The sequence below is a fragment of the Mus caroli genome, unplaced genomic scaffold (genome assembly GCF_978045245.1).
Source record: "Mus caroli unplaced genomic scaffold, Mus_caroli_1 scaffold_20, whole genome shotgun sequence".
Classification (NCBI taxonomy): Eukaryota; Metazoa; Chordata; class Mammalia; order Rodentia; family Muridae; genus Mus; species Mus caroli.
The window spans coordinates 57,934,140-57,954,013 of NW_028227275.1; the positions used below are offsets into that span (position 1 = coordinate 57,934,140).

Here is a 19,874-nt window from a genome sequence, read left to right on the forward strand (position 1 = left end):
TTGAGAAAGTCATTTGTAACATGGGTAGACACTTCTGGATAATATCCCTGTAACTGTCCACTCAGATATACACTTATTCTAGGGCATTTTATTTTGGAGGGGGGAAAAGAAAGAGAAAACAATCCTACATTTTCCCCAATTCTCAAAAAACAGCCTCGTTGCTTGGTTTTGTAGAGGCTTGAAGCTCCAGAGAAGAGAGATGTTAGAAATGGGAGGCGGGAGTGGGTGGGGGAGCATCCTCTTAGAGGTAAAGGGGAGGGGGAGGGGTGGGAGGTTCATAGAGGAGAGGCTGGGAAGGAGGACAAAATGTAAAATGTAAACAAATAAAATGATTAATTAAAGAAAAAAAACCCTCATCCCCCACCAAGACCCACAGAGGGCTGGAAATAACTTCTCATCACAGGGTTTCCCTGACACTCAGCAATCCATACAATCTTGAGGAGATGGCAAGGGCTGTGAGGGTTTCCTAAGGACCATCTCTGCTCCAGCCACTCCTCATGGAAAGAGGTGACTGTATGGTTCAGCTTGCTCCATGAAACACGCATACAAGTTAAAGCACGGCGTGTATTTATACTCATAAGAGATTCAGCAGTAAACCCCTATAGAACAAATCAGTTTTCTACAAGTTATGGGCAAGAAAAAAAAAGCATCATAAAGATTACATAAAGCAGGGAGGGGAGATGGGGTGAAGAACTCTGGCGGGAGGGGAGACCGAGAAGGAGGGCAACATTTGGGATGTAAATAATTAATTTTTTAAAAGATTACATAAAGCATGAAATGTAAGTTTTACATTTTACATGGTAAGAATCAAAACTGCTAGTGTGTCTGTAGCGCCAGCTCCTTGGGAGGGAAGCAGGAGGATCACTTGAAGCCAGGAGGAATTCAGGTCAAACCTGGGCAACATAATGGGGTACACCCACCCCCCAATAATAAAAGGAAAAGTTAAAAAAAAAAAAAGAATCTGGACTTGTGCGAATGAAAAGGCTCAGAGGAGAGTAATAACAAGAGGAGGCTGAGGGAGCATGGGCGCACACAACCCAAACAGTGAGATGAAAGAGTACATACATCTGCTGGACCGCCTCTCAACGGCGTTTCTGCCGGTCTTCAGGGTGTCCTTGCCCGAGTGCTGTAATTTTGATTGATTCTGCTGATGGTCATTAGACAACTTGCCTCCATTTCTCCTGCCATTCACCACCATGTTCTTGGAGTCTCCCAACCACTTCATACCCACAGACAGCCTGACCCAGGAGCATTTAGTCACTCTCTTCAGATAGCTTAGAGAATAATTTCAATGTTCTCTCCTAACAGAAACAAAACATGAAAACAAAACAAACGGGAGGTAAATATATGAAAGACCATGTTAACAGACTGTAAGAAAGACACACAGAGCACTCTTGTCTTCCTTCCACTTGTCAGTCTCAGGACTGGAGTACCCCACACTTCTCGTAGCTCCATTAACATTCCCTCTTCAGTTACCAAGAGCTGAGAACCATGTGTACCTGCACACAGCTCAAGAACCCACTGATGCAGTTTGGTGACACTCTGTGAACTGCAAGTAAATACAAGGTCATTGCCTTTGTCCACAGGAAAGCTAAGAAGAGGCATCTAGGTGAAGTTCTGTTCACTCCCGAAAGGGACCTGAAACCCAGGAATTCTTTACTTACAGTGTAAGAACCTGACAGGCACCAAGCCTGATGTCTTGAGTTTGATTCCGGGCCTCATAGATTGAAAGAAAAGAACCACCTCTCCCAAGCTGTCTTCTGACCTCTAGAATCATAATACAAATTTCCTATCTATCTATCTATCTATCTATCTATCTATCTATCTATCTATCTGCTGTTTGAAGACATTTAAGGACCCATATTCAAATATCATAGTCATACCCATTTGGAAACACATGCCTTACTGTGCTTCACAATGGCAAGAAAATTGAGGGAAACAATGTATATATAACATTCTTCCCTCTCTGAACATTAATGAGCTAGATTTGGGGATGGGGATTTATTTGAGGGTCTGATAGGTCACAGTTATTGCTGTTAATGCTCCTCACTAGGGAGTTACACTGTAGTCTGAGTCAGACTAAAGCTTGCAAATGAGAACATGCAGAACTGAAGAACCTCGGTATTGAAGGGGATATGTGAGTACTAGCACAACTCCATTAGTGCACAGATAACTGCTGCAGTGAGTTTGCAACAGAAACAATGCAACTCAGTGCTTCTAGCCGTGGCTATCCTGACAACAGGTCTTTGTCTTCACAAAGGCATAGAAAACTACAAATGATAACCATTACTGAGAGCAGTGGGGATGATGCCAGGGTCTCACACAGGCTAAACATGCATTCTATCACTGAACCACAACCCTAGCCTCATGATTAATTCTGAAGGACTCCAAGGAATGTACACCTTTAATGATACAAACACAAACATAAATTTCTATGTGCCCTGAGTTCTTTGTATAATTTCACAGAGGGTTTAAAAAAAAAAAAGAAAAGAAAAGGCAGGTGGGCTCAATTGACAGTAAAAAGCCCTGGCTGATGTGGAGGTGACTGTCACGGAGGTCCATCCTTCCCTCTGGGTCTGTTTCTAGTTTCAGCTGCTGCTTAACTTTTATGGAACACTCTTTCACTTCTCGTAGGATCATCACTAAACTCATAAAGTCCTACTTAAACTATGTAAGTATGTAAAACTATATCACACATAAGCTACATATTATCCAAACGGTACATTTTGCTTAAAGACCTTTTTTCACTTTTTAAAGATTTGTTTTTGGTTTTTTGAGACACGGTTTCTCTGTGTAGCTCTGGCTGTCCTAAAACTCATAAATCCACCTGCCTCTGCCTCCCAACTGTGAGGATTAAAAGTGTCCATCACCACTGGCTGGCAAGATTTATTATTTTTAAGTACGTGTATCTGTGTGGACGTATGTGCAAGTTCTGGTGTCCTTGGAGACCAGAAATGTACAATCCTCAGACGATGGAATTATAGGAGTTTATGAGCTGCCTGATATGGATGTTGGGAATTAAACTCAGTTTGTCTACTAAGAGCAGTACATGTTCTTAACCACTAAACCATCTCTTCAGACCTCAATTTTGTCTAAAGACCTTTTACTGATGATCAAATACCATGTACAATGTTTACACTTGAGAAGAAAGAGAGCTAGAGAGATGGCTCAGAGGTTAAGAGCACAATTCCCAGCTCCCACATGGTGGCTCACAACCATCTGTAATGGGATCTGACACCCTCTTCTGGTGTGTCTGAAGACAGCTATAATTGTGCTCACACACATAAAATATATAATACATCTTTTTAAAAAATTACATTACTGTATGCCATATTGCATCTCCCTTGGGAAATGTTGGATATTCTTTAGAGCTGGAGTTAACAGTTGCTGTGGGTGCTAGGAACCAACCTGAGGTCCTCTGGAAAAGCAACAAGATAGATCAGTAGACAAAACTGTTTGTCACTAAGACCTGTGTTTGATCCCCAGAACCCAAACAGTAAAGGAAAGAACCAACTCCTGAAAGAAAGAACACTGTTCCACAAGACCACTTCCCTCCTAAATACTTTTTTAAGTTAAAGAACCAATTAAAACATACTTATTTTTATTTTCTGTGTATGGGTGTCAGATCCCCTGGAAATGGAGTTACGACAGTGCTAGGTGCTGGGAATTCAATCCAGGTCCTCTGGAAGAACAGCCAGTACTTTTAACTCCTGAGCAATCTCCCAGCCCTCTGCTCAGCAGTTTGTTTATTTTAGTTCTGTACCTCCAGGAAAAAGGACAAAGGCAACCTAGAGTACTTTTTATCCTTTTAGAAACTCCCAAGAATGTCCCATGTGACAGACCATTTATGAACAGTAACTCAAGAATGTGTTTTTAGGAGCCCTAAGTGTAGCTCTGTAGAACAGAACAGACATGGCTTTAATGTAACGTGTATGCAGGTGCCCACAGAGGCCAGAAGGGGGCAGACCCCTTAGAGATGGAGTTAGATTTGTGAGATGCATGATTTAGGATGACTTAGGTGCTGGGTTAGAACTTGGATTCCAGTCAGGCGTGGTGGCGCACGCCTTTAATCCCAGCACTCGGGAGGCAGAGGCAGGCGGATTTCTGAGTTCAAGGCCAGCCAGGGCTACACAGAGAAACCCTGTCTCAAAAAACCAAAAAACCAAAAAACAAACCCAACAACAACAAAAAACCTTAAATTTCAATAGGGCAGCAATTGCTCTATGCAGAATCTTGAAATTATAACTCATATGCCCACTCGCAAGATTTGAAGCAGGAACCCCAGTTGTGACAAGACCTCTGTGTGGTGCACAAGTTAATGTGAGAAGAATTCCTCTAATCATTCCTTCACTGTACTATCTGCGGGGATAAAGAAGATAGATCAATTTTCTAAGAAAATCCACAGAACAGAAATTTAACCTACAAAAAATTCTACCAAGGAGTCTTTCTAAATTTTAGGAAAAGCTCACCAGCAAATCATCCCAGCATCAGCACTTTAGTCACTGCAAGCTGCTCTCACTATAACTGAATGTAGGTTAATAACCAAAGAACAACAGGGCTACCTACAATGTGATCAACAGAGGCTGCTGTCTGAACAGGTCCACAGCGTAGAAGGTATTTGTATCAGTCAAGAGTAACTACAATTCAAAAGACACAATGCTGTGTGTATAGCTCAGCAGAGGCTCCTGAATGGGAGTTCTGTTGGAAATGAAGAATTTTGCATAGGAGCTTGCTTTTCAAACTCAGAGATATTTTTCTGCCTCTGCCTCCCCTGATTAAAGGAGTAGATGGCTTGTTATCTAATTTTGTAATATATTGCTAAATCCAACTTTTATAGAGGTTCTTGTGACCTGACCTCAGCTCCTCATGCTTGTGTGGCAGGCACTTTACCAACTGATCCATCTCCCCCAGCCACCTGTGGGAAAAGCATACCAAGAAATGATAAATTAGTAATCAAAGCAAACTGAGATGGCTCAGTGGGTAAGAGGGCTTTCCTCATAAGCTTGGCAATTTGAGTCGCATTTCATAAAGGCAGAAGCTGACCTCCACAGGTGCACCATGGCACATATACAATAATTTGAAAAACAAAGCCCAAAAAAACTCAATTAAGGGGGTGAAGAGATAGCTGATTAATTAAGAACACTTGCTGCTTTTGCAGAGATCCCAGGTTCAGCTCTCAGCACCCACAGGACTCAGAACTCTGCCACTCAAGTCCCAAAAGAATAAAACACTGTCTTCTAGCTTCCTAACACACAGACTTGCATATGGTACACAGACATATGCAGGTTTAACACTCATACACATAAATAAATCTTTAACTGAAAGCAGGAACTACACAGATACTTATATATTGGTATTCATAGGACAGTCAGGGCTACATAGAGAAACCCTGTCTCGAAAAAAATAAAATAAAATAAACACCTTAGAGAACAGAGAAGCAGTATATAAGCAGGAGTGTTTCTGGTCAAGCAGGTGTGATGTTGACCACGCCCGGCTGCTTTTTTTTTTTTTTTTTTTAAAGTGTATGTGAGTACACCCTTCAGACATACCAGAAGAGTGCATCAGACCCCATTACAGGTGGTTGTGAGCCACCATGTGGTTGCTGGGAACTGAACTCAGGACCTCTGGAAGAATAGTCAGTGCTCTTAACTGCTGAGCTATCTCTCCAGCCCTAATAATTTTATTTTTATTCATTTTTACATGTCTACTGTGTACCTGAGTGTATGTACATGTACCATGTGCCTGTAGAAGCTCTTAAAGGTGAGAAGAAAGAGATGGATCCCCTGGAACCTGAGTTACAGGCAGTTGTGAGCTACCACGTGAGTGCTTGGAACCAAATTCCGATCCTTTACAACAGCAGTAAGTGATTAACTACTGAACCATCTCTCCAGCCCCACTTACTTTTATAGTAGCATGAGTACTTTGCATATATGCCTGTATGTCCACCATGTGTGTGCCTAGTAACCTTGGAGGCCACAAGGAGGGAGCTACCTCTCTAGCCCCCATGTTAAAACTTTTTAACAACTGGTGGACATGGTAATGGATGCCCATAATTCCAGCAGAGGCAGGAGAATCAGCAGTTAAAACAGCAGCCTCAGGTACACAACAAGTTTTCTTTTTTTTAATATTTATTTATTTGTTATATGTAAGTTCACTGTAGCTGTCTTCAGACACTCCAGAAGAGGGCATCAGATTTCGTTATGGATGGTTGTGAGCCACCAGGTGGTTGCTGGGATTTGAACTCAGGCCCTTAGGAAGAGCAGTCGGCGCTCTTAACCGCTGAGCCATCTCACCAGCCCACACACGAAGTTTGATGTCAGTCTGAGCTACATAAGACCAGTCTCAAAGGAAAAAGGGGGAGAGGGCAGTGGTGGTGGGGAACCTGCTAGATGGACATGTCAAATTGCTTCCTAAATATTTATGTTTATGCACATGGGTTAATGGTGCACTTAGCTTTGGCAAAGAAGTTTCTCTCTTCAATGGTCACAACTTAATCTAGAGACTCAAAGCCAACCAAAGTGCTGAGAATAAGTGACTACTGAGTGTTCAGCCCAAAATGGAACATCTACATCAAACCCTACTCCACGGTTCAGAGAACATCAGGAGGAAGAGGTGGAAAGAATGTAAGAATAGGACGATGCGGGGAGGGAGTGCTATGAACCAGGAACTCTCATGGATGCACTTCCATTGTGATTATCTGCACAAGATCAAGACAGCAGAAGCAGTCAGTATTCCAGCAAGCAATACTATACTAACAGGACTCAGTGGGCTACACAATAGGGACACACACAGAAGAAAGAGTGTGTTTTGGGGGAGTTGCTGGGAGGAGTGGAAGGAAAAGTTGGGGGGCATGATCAAGATACATTGTTTTATGTATGATATTGTCAAAGAATATATCCAGGATACTCTATTTAGAGAGTTAATTCTCCGAACTGTAGTGACATAGTTTTCTAAGTAGAAGATTATTAAGTCCCAAGGGATGAGCCTGCACTCTCTGAAAATGATGCAAGGAGATTCTGAGGAAAGGTAACAGTGACTGACTAGGGATGGCAGCATCATCCCAAGAGGCTGGTTCATCAACACTAAGGCAGAGAGCCACTGGATGACAAGCAAGCGGGAGAAGAGGCCATGTTTCTCAGGCTCAGGACCAAGCACAAGATTGGGGGTGAGGGGTACAAATTAGGATCAGCATGAAGCACACCAGGAAACTGTTAACAAAGAACACAGGGAATTAAGAAGGCAAGTCTGGAGGCTTAACAAGACGATGAGACCAACTATTTAGTAAGATCCCCACTTCAAATACAGTACAAAAGAATCCCACCCCTCCAAAAGAACTGAAGTAGAAATGGAAACTCATAATCACACCATGCTATAATCTCTCTGTGATAAAAAGCACTCAGCCACCACCACGCCTCCCCTCCCATGAGAACACTAAAGCTGCACTCAGGGGAGAGGGCACTATTTTCCCTAAATTCCTATTTACTTATATTCAGAAAAACATCCAATTCAGAAGAAAATGAAGTTGTCTCAGTAAATGTACTTGACTCAGGAAGTATCCTGCCCAACAATAGACATCTTCCTGCCCAGTCTCGGGATGAAAGCACAGCGCTGGGGGAGCTTTTGAGTTGACATCTTGACCCATTTGGAGGACTCTGCTTCCAAATAGAACTCCAAGATGAGAGGTTTTCTGCTTAATGTGTTACAAAAACTACTTTTTAAAATTTTGCAGAGAGGGCCTGAGAGATGGCTGAGAGGTTAGGGGCATTGGTTCCTTTTGCAGAGGACCCAGGTTTAATTCCTATCATCCATTTGGCAACCACCTGTAACTTTTAACTCCAGCTCCAGAGGATCTGATGCCCTCTCTGGCCTCCACAGGCACAAGGCACACACACATTCTGTACAGACATACAAGCAGGTAAGACACAAATTAACAGAAAATTATTTTAAAAAATCTTTATAATGTCATAGAAATAAAAACATTCATTCTGAGTGACTATAAAGAATTTTAACATAATTTCTATGACATTATTAAGAACTCCTGAACAAGTTTAACATGTTGGGCTTATCTGTGTGTTTTATCTTAGAGAAAGCATTCAGTAGCAGGAACAATCCCAAATGGTTGAAAAGCAGATTGTAGCACCAGTGACATGGCTCAATGGGTAAAGATGTTCTTGCCTTCAAACTCGGTTTCCTGGGATCAATCCTTGGGACCCACACAATTGTCTACTGACATTTTTTTAAAAAGATTTTATTTTTATGAGTACACTGTAGCTGTCTTCAGACACACCAGAAGAGGGCATCAGATCTCATTACAGATGGTTGTGAGCCACCACATGGTTGCTGGGAACTGAACTCAGGACCTTTGGAAGAGCAGTCAGTGCTCTTACATGATGAGCTGTCTCTCCAGCCCGTCTACTGACATTTTTTATGAACATCATGGCATGCATGCACACAAAGAAACATTAATAAAAAAAATACAACAAGCTTTATCTTGTTAAAGAATTCTGGAAATCTTTATTCAGAAAAGCAAATAAAATATATTTAAGTGATCTAACTACAATTTCATTTGGTAGCAACAGTACTATGATTATTCTGGGGTCAGTGACAGCAGTTTACCTGGCTTGGCAACACGAGTACATAATCTTCTGGAGTAAAATTTATAGACACACCAAAAAAAATAAAACCTGAAAATGTTTCCTCCCACAGGGCCTTTGACCTGGGATGTTGTCAGCCTGCAGCCCCGCAGTTTCAGCTTCCCCACTCTCCATGTCTTGTCTGCTGATTCTGATGATAATTCACCAGCTGTGCGTGCTGCACACAGTCTTTGGGAACACTGATAATTCACCAGCTGTGTGTGCTGCACACAGTCCTTGGGAACACTGATAATTCACCAGCTGTGGGTGCTGCACACAGTCCTTGGGAACACTGATAATTCACCAGCTGTGTGTGCTGCACACAGTCCTTGGGAACACTGGTAATTCACCAGCTGTGTGTGCTGCACACAGTCCTTGGGAACACTGGTAATTCACCAGCTGTGTGTGCTGCACACAGTCCTTGGGAACACTGGTAATTCACCAGCTGTGTGTGCTGCACACAGTCCTTGGGAACACTGGTAATTCACCAGCTGTGTGTGCTGCACACAGTCCTTGGGACACTGGCACTCAATACTGCAGTGGAAGCTACAAGGTAGTGGTTACGCTACTGGAACCTCACACAACCATAAATTTATGGTTAGTGCTTGCTTTTGTAACTACATTGTTGGAAAGTATCTCATTTGAAAAGCCAGGTGACTTATAAGACTGTTAGGAAACAAAAAAAGGAAGCATAGGAGATTTTTGTTTCTCTTAACTCTCACGATGCCTCCATCTACAGTGAAGCTGTCTATCACAAGTGTTAATCAGCATGTAGACTCAAAGAATCAAAGAGCAGGTCTCTATAGTTTAAGACAAGATAATACAGCCGGGCAATGGTGGCACATGCCTTAATCCTAGCACTTAGGAAGCAGAGACAGGAGAATTTCTGAGTTGGAAGCCAGCCTGGTCTACAGAATGAGTTTCAGTACAGCCAGGGCTATACAGAGAAACCCTGTCTCGAAAAAAAAAACAAAAACAAAAAAGACAAGATAACACACACACACACACACCATCATCATCATCAGGTTGCCCTTTCCAATCCCTTTTCTAGTTTCTGTAAAGCTAAGCTCAGATGCACCTGCTCTGCCAATCAACAGCTCACTGAGGTGCCCTTCGATGTCATACTTTCATCTGGACCCAAGATAATCAGGTGTGAAGGCAAGAGACTCAATCTCCCACCTTTTCAGTATATTTTAAAGGCTAGTTTTGAAAACCACTGATCATGGTAAGTTGGCTAGGGTGATCTACTCTAAAGAAAAAAGTAGAGGGTTAAAAATGGTAGCAATGTTTGCTAGGTTCTGTCCTCTGGAACTTGTGAATCTTACAAGGATGAGGATGCTATTATTAAATTAAGAGCTTTGTGACTGGGGCTGGAGAGATGGCTCAGCATTTAAGAGCACTGACTGCTCTTCCAGAGGTCCTGAGTTCAATTCCCAGCAACCACATGGTGGCTCACAACCATCTGTAATGGGATCCAATGCCCAATTCTGGTGTGTCTGAAGACCACTACAGAGTACTCATATACATAAAATAAATAAATGAATAGATAAATAAACCTTTTTTTTAAAATATTTTTTTTATTACGTATTTTCCTCAATTACATTTCCAATGCTATCCCAAAAGTCCCCCATACCCTCCCCCCCACTCCCCTACCCACCCATTCCCACTTTTTGGCCCTGGCGTTCCCCTGTACTGGGGCATATAAAGTTTGCATGTCCAATGGGCCTCTCTTTCCAGTGATGGCCGACTAGGCAATCTTTTGATACATATGCAGCTAGAGTCAAGAGCTCCGGGGTACTAGTTAGTTCATAATGTTGTTGCACCTACAGGGTTGCAGATCTCTTTAGCTCCTTGGATACTTTCTCTAGCTCCTCCATTGGGGGCCCTGTGATCCATCCAATAGCTGACTGTGCACATCCACTTATGTGTTTGCTAGACCCGGCCTAGTCTCACAAGAGACAGCTATATCTGGGTCCTTTCAGCAAAATCTTGCTAGTATATGCAATGGTGTCATCGTTTGGAGGCTGATTATGGGATGGATCCCTGGATATGGCAGTCTCTGGATGGTCCATCCTTTCGTCTCAGCTCCAAACTTTGTCTCTGTAACTCCTTCCATGGGTGATTGTTCCCAATTCTAAGAAGGGGCAAAGTGTCCACACTTTGGTCTTTGTTCTTCTTCAGTTTCATGTGTTTTGCAAATTGTATCTTATATCTCAGGTAACCTTTTTTTTATTTTTTTTTTTTTTATTATTTTTTTTTTTTTTGGTTTTTCGAGACAGGGTTTCTCTGTGTAGCCCTGGCTGTCCTGGAACTCACTTTGTAGACCAGGCTGGCCTCGAACTCAGAAATCCGCCTGCCTCTGCCTCCCGAGTGCTGGGATTAAAGGCGTGCGCCACCACGCCCGGCCCTTTTTTTTTAAAAAAGAGCTTTGGGGCTGGTGAGATGGCTCAGTGGGTAAGAGCACCCGACTGCTCTTCCAAAGGTCCAGAGTTCAAATCCCAGCAACCACATGGTGGCTCACAACCATCCACAACAAGATCTGGCGTCCTCTTCTGGAGTGTCTGAAGACAGCTACAGTGTACTTACATATAATAAATAAATAAATCTTTAAAAAAAAAAAATAAAAATAAAAAAAAATAAAAAGGAGCTTTATAACAAGATTAACTCTGAAACACTTAAGTGAGCCCCTAATGCCACAAAAAAATTTCCTTCAACAAGAGACAAAGGGGCTAAGGCTAGCTCCTCACCACATTCTGGCTCAAGCCAGGTGATACCACAACACACTACTCTTGCTTTAAGCCATCAAGAACCAGGTAGTTTGTTCCAACAGCCAAAGGAAAACTGTTACAAAGCACACCAAGGTAGAAATTTGTCATCAGACTAGAAGAACACAAAACCCCACCACAATCAAGACTGTTCTTATAGAATTAATATATTGAAAACATCTTCAAGGTTATTTCCCCTGTGATTAGAGGTGCGAGTTCAATTCCCAGCAACCACACGGTGGCTCACAACCATCTGTAATGGGATCCAATGCTCTAGTCTAGTATGTATGAAGAGAGCGACAGTGTACTCACATACATAAGTAAATAAATCTTTTTAAAAAGATCTCATCCTCTCTACTGCAAAATGTCGCTCAGGGCCTACGGAGATGGTTCAGTTAAAAGAGCATATTGTTCTTACGGAGGACCCGAGTTTAGTTAGCAGCACCCACATTGGGTAGCTCACTGTAACTCCAGCTCCAGGAGACCCAATGCTCTCTAGAGACACCCTCAGATGCAGCATAAATTTATACAAATATGAGCAAAAATAAAAACCAAAGGAAGAAACTGAGTTGGGCACACTAGCCTATGGCTGTAACCCCAACTACTTGGGAGACTGAGGTAGGGAGCCAAAAACTGAGTAGCACATCATGAGTCAAGCACAACCCTGTCTCCATGCACAATGCTACCACTGTCTTTCTCAATGTATTAATGAGAACAAGGCCAGAAGAACTAGGCAAGATTAAGCCAAGGTTGGACTGGAAAACTGTACACTCTTAGCACCACACAAAAAAGTAATAAAGTCTCAATGCAAACACATCTTTGGATATATTTGTCCCATATGTGAAGATCATAGAAAAGAAAGGGAATGGAGCTGAGTCCAGTGCGGGAAGAGATGACTACAAATGTAATCACCTAAAACAACCACAATCTGGTAAGAACTACAAAGATGTGAGGAAATTTAAAGATTCACTGAGACTTTAATCAGGAAAAATAAAAATGAAAAACATAAAAAGGATTGTTGTGTGGAGAGGAAAGCTCTCCAGCTATTTACTTCTATTCACTGAACATTTTTTGTTTGTTTTTTGAGACAGGGTTTCTCTGTGTAGCCCTGGCAGTCCTGGAACTCACTCTGTAGACCAGGCTGGCCTCGAACTCAGAAATTCACCCACCTCTGCCTCCCGAGTGCTGGGATTAAAGGCGTGCGCCACATTTTTAAGAACCAAATAACTTTGAACTTTCTAAGACCCTGAGTGAGGATGCTTCTGCTTCTCTCTGGAAGGGGAAGGGTTTCCTGTGTCCTCTCTAGCCCCAGACTATACTAGCTCCCTGGCTGAAGGGTCAAGGACCCTTTGTTCTCAGTGTGTGGGGGCTTGATATAACTATATACTCTACATAAAGCAATGTAGGCATTGCCTTGAAAATAAAAATACTCTTCAGAGATCACTGAGTCATTCAGACACATCTTGTCCTATAAATCAGATGAAATGATTCATTCTGCAGACCTGGATCCATTCATTTCCACAAACACAACCAAAGTCTGCTGGGAGCCTTCAGGCACTGTTCATGGTGCTGGAATAGCTGTTGTGGTCATGGAACACTAGAGGGCCCACACGAGCTTCCACCTTCAGAAAAGAAGCAGGGTCACCACAACTCCAAAGGTTGAAAATATAGCTCAGTGGTTAAAAGCACTTGCTGCTCTTTCAGAGAACCAGAGTTCAGTTCCTAGCACCCACATCAGCCACTCACAATCTCCTGTTAATTTGTTAATTCCAGCTTCAGAGGATCCAATACCTTCTTTTGGACTTCATGAACACCTGCATTCACATACACACAGACACACATAAAGTTTTAAAATGTTGATTAGGAAAGATGCTAGCCTGGTGCTCCTTTAAGGAGGAATACAGAATGCAGGTGACCTACCACCTATCCCAGGTGCTCTAGTCCTCACACTAGCATGTGTGTCTGAGGACTCATGGCTCAGCTATCCCATTATGCGGATATTAGCCCCACAAACAAGAAGACTCAGGAGTGAATTTCGCTGCTCAAATAAATTTTGATCACAGGTGGCAATGCTGAGTCTCAAACTCTTGTTGAAATTCAGTCCAGGCTGAGCCACCAGCAAAAGACTCAAAGTGCCCTACTACACACAAATGAAGACACAGTGCAGTGATGGAACTAGCAAGGAGAAGCCATATGGGGCTTAAATACCAAGATTTTTGGACCACTGATGCTAATATATCAATCTGAAAAACCACCTGGACCGTAAAATCTCTTATGACACTACAAAAGACATTAAACTGTATGAAGCCTGAAGATGAGCTGAGTAAACTTAAAGGATATGTTAAGTATGATTGAAGTGGGAAGATACAGGAAGATAAAGTAGAATTTAGGACTAGAATTAACTTTGGAGAGAATGTCTACCTGGCCCCATCAATGCCTTAAACACAGTGACAGAGACTGCAACACAGTACCGCCTCTTACGCCAACAGTCCTCTGACCAGCCACTGAATTATATTTATAAGCAGCATTACAGTTGTATACACAACCCTAGAGTTCAAAGGTGTCTGAGCTTTTGCCATTCCCACACCAGCTAGCCTCAACTCGGGGCCTGAGGCCAGAGGCAGCAGATGCTAACTGGTTTAGCTGTCCCTGAGCACCATAGGAAGAAAATGTCAAAATAAAATGTCACTTAGAGGCTTACTGAGTGTAGGTGCTATTTTTCCTCCTGTGTGAAACTATTTAAGACAACAAAGACTGATTGCAAATGGTTTTAGGCACATGAGAATTCAATTACTCTAACTTTCTGGCTTTAACAATGCAATTGGGAAATCTCTCTCAAAATTTTTTTTAAAAAGATAAAAAAATCACTAGAAATTAACACAGACTTATAAAAATAGGCTAGGGTGATTACTGTATAGAGTCTCTATAATAAAACCCTACAATGCAGACTGGAGAAATGGCTCAGTGGTTGATAGCACTGGCAGCTCTTCCAGAGGTCCTGAGTTCAAATCCCAGCAACTACATGGTGGCTCACAGCCATCTGTAATGGGATCCAGTGCCCTCTTCTGGTATGTCTGAAGACAGCGACAATGTTCTCTATAAATAAAATAAATCTTAAAAAAAAACAACAACCCTACAATGCATTTAAAATAATATGTAGCCGGGCGTGGTGGCGCACGCCTTTAATCCCAGCACTCGGGAGGCAGAGGCAGGTGGATTTCTGAGTTCGAGGCCAGCCTGGTCTACAAAGTGAGTGCCAGGACAGCCAGGGCTACACAGAGAAACCCTGTCTCGAAAAACCAAAAAAAAAAAAAAAAAAAAAATGCATATAATTAAAAATTGGGGATTACAACAAGTTATATTTGTAACTGTAAACTGTTTGTTTTGGCTTCTTTTCTGGGGGAGAGGGGTTGGAGACAGTGTTTCTCTGTGTAGACCTGGCTGTCCTGGAATTTGCTCTGTAGACCAGGCCAGCCTCAAATTCAAGAGATCTGCCTCTCAAGTGCTAGAATTAAAGGCATGTGCCACCACTACCAGACTTTGTTTTGGCTTTTTGAAACAGGGTCTTACCATGTAGTCTAGACTGACTTCCAACTTGAGAGCCTCATATCTCTAGAAGGCTAGGACTGTAAGTACAAGCCAGCCACTATACTCAAACACTTTGAAAAGTGTCTAGGAAAAAGTGGATTTCAGATCATACTGATGAACAAAAAATAATTTAGATATTGATCAGACACCTTTCCTCTCACTGATACTTCTAATCTTTAGGAAGCATCCAATTACTTGGGGGGGGGGGTGGTGAAGATTACAATGAGACCTACTATTAAAAAAAACCTGTCTTTAACAATTTCCTATTAGAGTAGAAGGAAGAATGCAGATATGGAAAATGGATTTTAAAAGACATCCCCGTCCCCCAGTTAAAACTCCTGACCTGCTCAATAAGAACCCTTATCTGTACAATAAGCTGATGGAATTCGGCCATTTAACTTCGAAGTTTGGGAGCTAGAGAGATAACTCAATGGTTATAAGTACTTGTTACTCTTGCAAAAGACCCAAATTCAGTTCTCAGAACCAACACAGTGGCTCCTAATCATTGGTAACTCAGGTTCTAAGGGACTGGATGTCCTCTTTGATCTCTAGGGGCACCAGATGCACATATCCAGGCACAACAACTCATAAACATAACTTCTAATATATATTTAAAAATCAGCAGGGATTTTAATTCACACTTCAAGATATGAGCCTTTTTTTAATGACTTTACTATTTTTAATTATGTGTACGTGTGTGGTTATGTGCGCATGAGTATAGGTGCTCTTAGAGGCCAGAAGTGTCAGATTCCCTGGGACTGAAGTTACAGGTATTTGTGAGCCACCTGATGGGGGTACTAGGGACTGAACTCAGGAACTCTGGAGGAGCAGAGCTCACTGACTGAGCTGTCTCTGCAGCCCGGTGTTTTAAGATTTCAAAACTGACAACTTATCCAAGAAAGAAGCTGCTTTGCAAATTGCTGCACTGAAGCCCATCAGTCAGTCTTACATGCCAGTAAAACAATGTTTTATCCACTCCAAAACCAAAGTAATTAAAGCCAGAGAAAGCAAAGGTTACATCTATAGAGAAAGCTGGTGTGTGGGCCAAGAACTAGCTTTACCTGAGATACAACTCCCCTGTCTCTACAGTTACTCAACTTATGCTAGGCAACCAATAATGTGACCCCACAGAGGGATCGCGTGTAGTCCCTTGTTTTTATAAGTAAAGAATGCTCCAGAGTTAACAAAGTCCCAGACCTTTTGACCAGAGAAAAGGATTTTGGTGAATGGAGAGAAGGTAAAGTTCACATGTGACAAACAAAATAATGGATGGAATCAAAGTGATTTCTCTGAGAGCATCTGTTCTGCAAGCCACTGGAAAAGCACTCCTGAAGACCGGGAGCTTCTCAAGACACTATCCATAAATCTGTTGTACAACCAGACACCTAGCTGGGCATTATAAACCTGTAAGCTGACAACTATGTAGGAGATTACATATGAGGTAAGAGCCACTGATGACCAAAGGGAAACTTAAAAAGACTGCCCTACCCGCCTATAAAACACCTGCTGGACTGCAAAAACACCCCAGAACACACCCCTCTCATCTGCATACATTTCTGCAACCCTGCCTTCCTAGGCATGGTCCACTGGTAACTTCTACAAGTACAGAGAGCCCAGTGTCACCACAGTGGGTGAAAATACATTCAAAAGAGCACTTGGGAGAGGAAGGAAAGTTCTTGGAAATGATTTTTAAAGAGTTGGGTTTCAATCACAGAGAAAGGATAGAGGCCTATTCTCCTCTTTTATAACAATTTTAAAAAACACTTTCAGTGGCACTGAGTAGATACAATCTGAAAAGCCTCAAAGAGGCTTGACAAAGAAATGAAGAAATGAACAAATTATCTCTTTCATGCTGTGACTACTGAGCACCTTGCAGAGGTGGACCAGCTAAATCTATGATTCAACTATGATTCAACAGGCTCACGAGAAAACCAACGTATGTGCAATGGCAAAGCCAATCTCACCAAGCCATGCAAAGACTTTCAGGGAACAGAGGAACCCTGGTTTCTGTGCAGGCCAACCAGGATGCTTCTTCCTAAGCCCATGCCAGCAGCAGGCTATTCTCCCTTGCGACTTTTCTAAGGATGGATGTATGTTGGGACAGGAGAACGGGAAAGCCAGAGACCGGATGGCCAAAAGGCAGCAGGGATGGGAAACTAGCATAAGTGAGCTTGGAAGAGGGAGAAGAGTGTCCGATGTCAGAGGATATAGACTCAGAGACTGCTGTTTCCCCGTGTATGACACCAAGACACTTATTTGCACACTTTAACCCGCGTCTACACTGTAAACGTGTGTCTTTGGCAATTTACTCTTAAGGCATGGACTTCACGCAAAAGTCGTCTGTGATCATTTCAGGCAAAAAGAAAAAAAATAACTTCTTCATCGCCTCTGAAAGGGTTTATGTTTTGTCTACTAATTACCAAAACTGGCTGGCGTTTCTGTCAAAATAAATAAATAAGAACGGGGAACAGTTACAAGGAGAAGCGAGTTCCTCTAAGGAATCCATCCACTCGGCAGTCTCCCAACCCCTCCGGCCTCTGTGTCAGACAGTTTTAAGTCTAGAAAGCAGGTTTAAAAAACAAACAAATCAAGTCAAGCAGTTCATCTTGTCTGCTCCTCTGAGAGGACTGTCTCAGAGTGAGCGCCATCAGAAAGTTCAAGATGAACTTCACGTCTCCTCCTCTCCTTGCACTCTGGCCGAACGAACGGATGACAGATCGAGTGACGCCAGTGCCACTGCGCGGGGCCCGAGCGAGCCCCCCCCCCCCGCCCCCCGCGACAGGCTGAGCCTGGAGCAACAGGAAACGAGGCTCGGGCCAAAACAAAAACAACCGAAAGTTCGGCGAGCCGGCGCGAGCAGATTGGGCGAGACGCTTGCCGGCCGCCCATTGGAGAAGAGGAAAAACACAGTCCCCCAATCCCGAGCGGCCGAGCAGCTCCCCTCGTGCGGCCGCGACCCGGCCCTCGCCGACCGCTACCGCTCCCTTCCGGCCGCCGCCACCACTGCAGGCCGGGCTCACTGGCCCTGCCGCCCCGGCCCCGCAGCCCCGCCCCGCGGCCCGGTTCCCGCACGCACGCACGCACGCACGTCCTCCGCGGCTCACCGCCAGCACTGCCGGTCTTCCAGCACCGGGCCCGTCCAAGAGCTCCGCCACCGAGCTCCCGAAGCGCCCGGCTACACTTTTTGGTCCCTCCAGAAAAATTAATCACCAAAAAATATTCCCTCAGAAAAAAAAATTGGAGAGTAAAATCCAATATGGCGGCACGGACGTAGCACCGCCCGCTGCCTCCGCTGACGGAAGGGGGGGAATAAAGGAGTCCGCGTCCGCCGAGGGGCCCCCCCAACCCTGCCGCCACGGCCACCACCGCGGCCCGCGCCCAGCCCCTGTCCCCGAGCCCTGGCTCGCAGCGCCGGGCCACCCCCGCCTCACAGTCCTCGGGCCTCACCTCCACCTCGCGCGCAGTCGCGGGATCTGAGAGGCATCCGCCGGCTTCGGGGCTTCGCGTCCTGCGTTCTCGCGCAGCGCCGGGTGCCGCCTCCGGTCCCCGGGCGTCCTCACCTCATAGCCCCGGAGCCTCGCTGCCGCGCCGCAAACGCGTCGCCGCCCCCGGTGAGCCACCCGGACACCGCCCGGGCTCGGTGGAAGGACACGAAAAGGAGTCCACGACTGACGGCGGAGGGACACCACGCCGACACCGAGCGTGCGCGCACCTTTGCTCCGCGCTAGTGGCCGCGAAGGCTTCGACGGAGTTCTGAGGGAAGAGGCTGAGAGACACCAGAGAGAATGAAGTTCCCCGCCGCGGCACCCGACGGCGGAGGCACAAGAGCAAATCTTACCCCCCCCCCCCCCAAAAGAAACCACGTCGTTGCCGTCGCGAGCCTCGAGGCGGAGGGATCGCAGCGAGAGTTGTTCGAAGATCCCTCCGCCCGGCTGCCCTTTAAATCTCGGTGGAGGCGGCGTCGCCGCGCGCCCGGCGGGCGCCACCTAGTTCCCCGGCCGCTTGCTGCCCCGCGGGGTTGGCCCCCGCCCCCGTCTCGTGCGCACCTGCACCTACCAGGGACAGCTCCCGAGCTGCGACTTCAGGGGGCAACTGCGAGGCGCACGGCGCTCCGGGCCCGCTGTTCCTCCGGGGTGCACTGAGGGGAGGCGGCCGGGAATGGCGAGTTTCTTTGTTGTGGGGATGGGTGTCGTTGGAAGCAGAAACACCCTTCAAGACCATGTGGGCCACCGGAGCGGTACCACGCGGGAGGCGGGGAGGGAGCGTGCTTTGGGTCCCCTGTGCTGACACCGGCCGCTCCTTGAGCACCTACTGAGTAACAACCTTTCCACGACGCAGCCACTTCTCGCCCTCTTCGGGCTCAACCGGCGCAAGAAAGGCGGTTTGGTCCTCCGGGAGCTTGGGGCGGAAGATCCGGAGTGGCTTGCACCTACGCCTGGGGTATGGTGAAGCCCCACCCCTTGGATCTTGCAGTTGGATAAGGGGTGCCACACAACAATAACGAGGGTCACATCCTTGTCCCTAACCAGGCGTCGTTCCCAGCGATCTGGTGTGCCGCTTTATTTGTCCCTCAGGGTAATCCCCAGAGGTCGAGAGCATTGTGGGTTCCAGTTTACACATAGGGAAATTGAGGCATGGACTGGTTGGGTGACTTTTCAACTACTCAGGGCTGGAGCCAGAGCCTCTTATACACTACTCTATGGAAAACGCAGGCTTTAAAGTGAAGCAGGTGGTTGGGACCTGAAGGAGATGTTTGGAGTTGTCACGTATAGAAGCAAGCACCTGAGTGAGGTGGAGGGTTTTATGGAAAGGTACGAAAATGTCCAGGCAATGGGAAGAAAGAATGCAACTCCAGCGACACATGAGACAGGGAGAACAGCTGAGGCCA

General features: G+C 44.9%; 1 protein-coding gene across 2 annotated transcripts in view; it reads right to left on the reverse strand.

Annotated features, from left to right (window-relative positions):
- The window catches only part of Kmt5b (lysine methyltransferase 5B), a 50,234-nt gene extending 30,816 nt beyond the window's left edge, over positions 1 to 19,418 (reverse strand). Inside the window, exons 1-3 of one of the 2 annotated variants that reach the window (XM_021151711.3) lie at positions 19,043 to 19,418; positions 18,434 to 18,752; positions 1,066 to 1,301 (exon numbers count right to left, since the gene is read on the reverse strand). In XM_021151711.3, coding sequence (XP_021007370.1) covers positions 1,066 to 1,225 — 160 coding nt within the window. In that variant the 5' untranslated portion in view covers positions 1,226 to 1,301; positions 18,434 to 18,752; positions 19,043 to 19,418. Of the gene's footprint in view, positions 1 to 1,065; positions 1,302 to 18,090; positions 18,224 to 18,433; positions 18,753 to 19,042 lie in introns of those variants that run through there. The other variant, XM_029472517.2, reaches the window with a different exon arrangement.
- Positions 19,419 to 19,874: the final 456 nt, after the last annotated feature.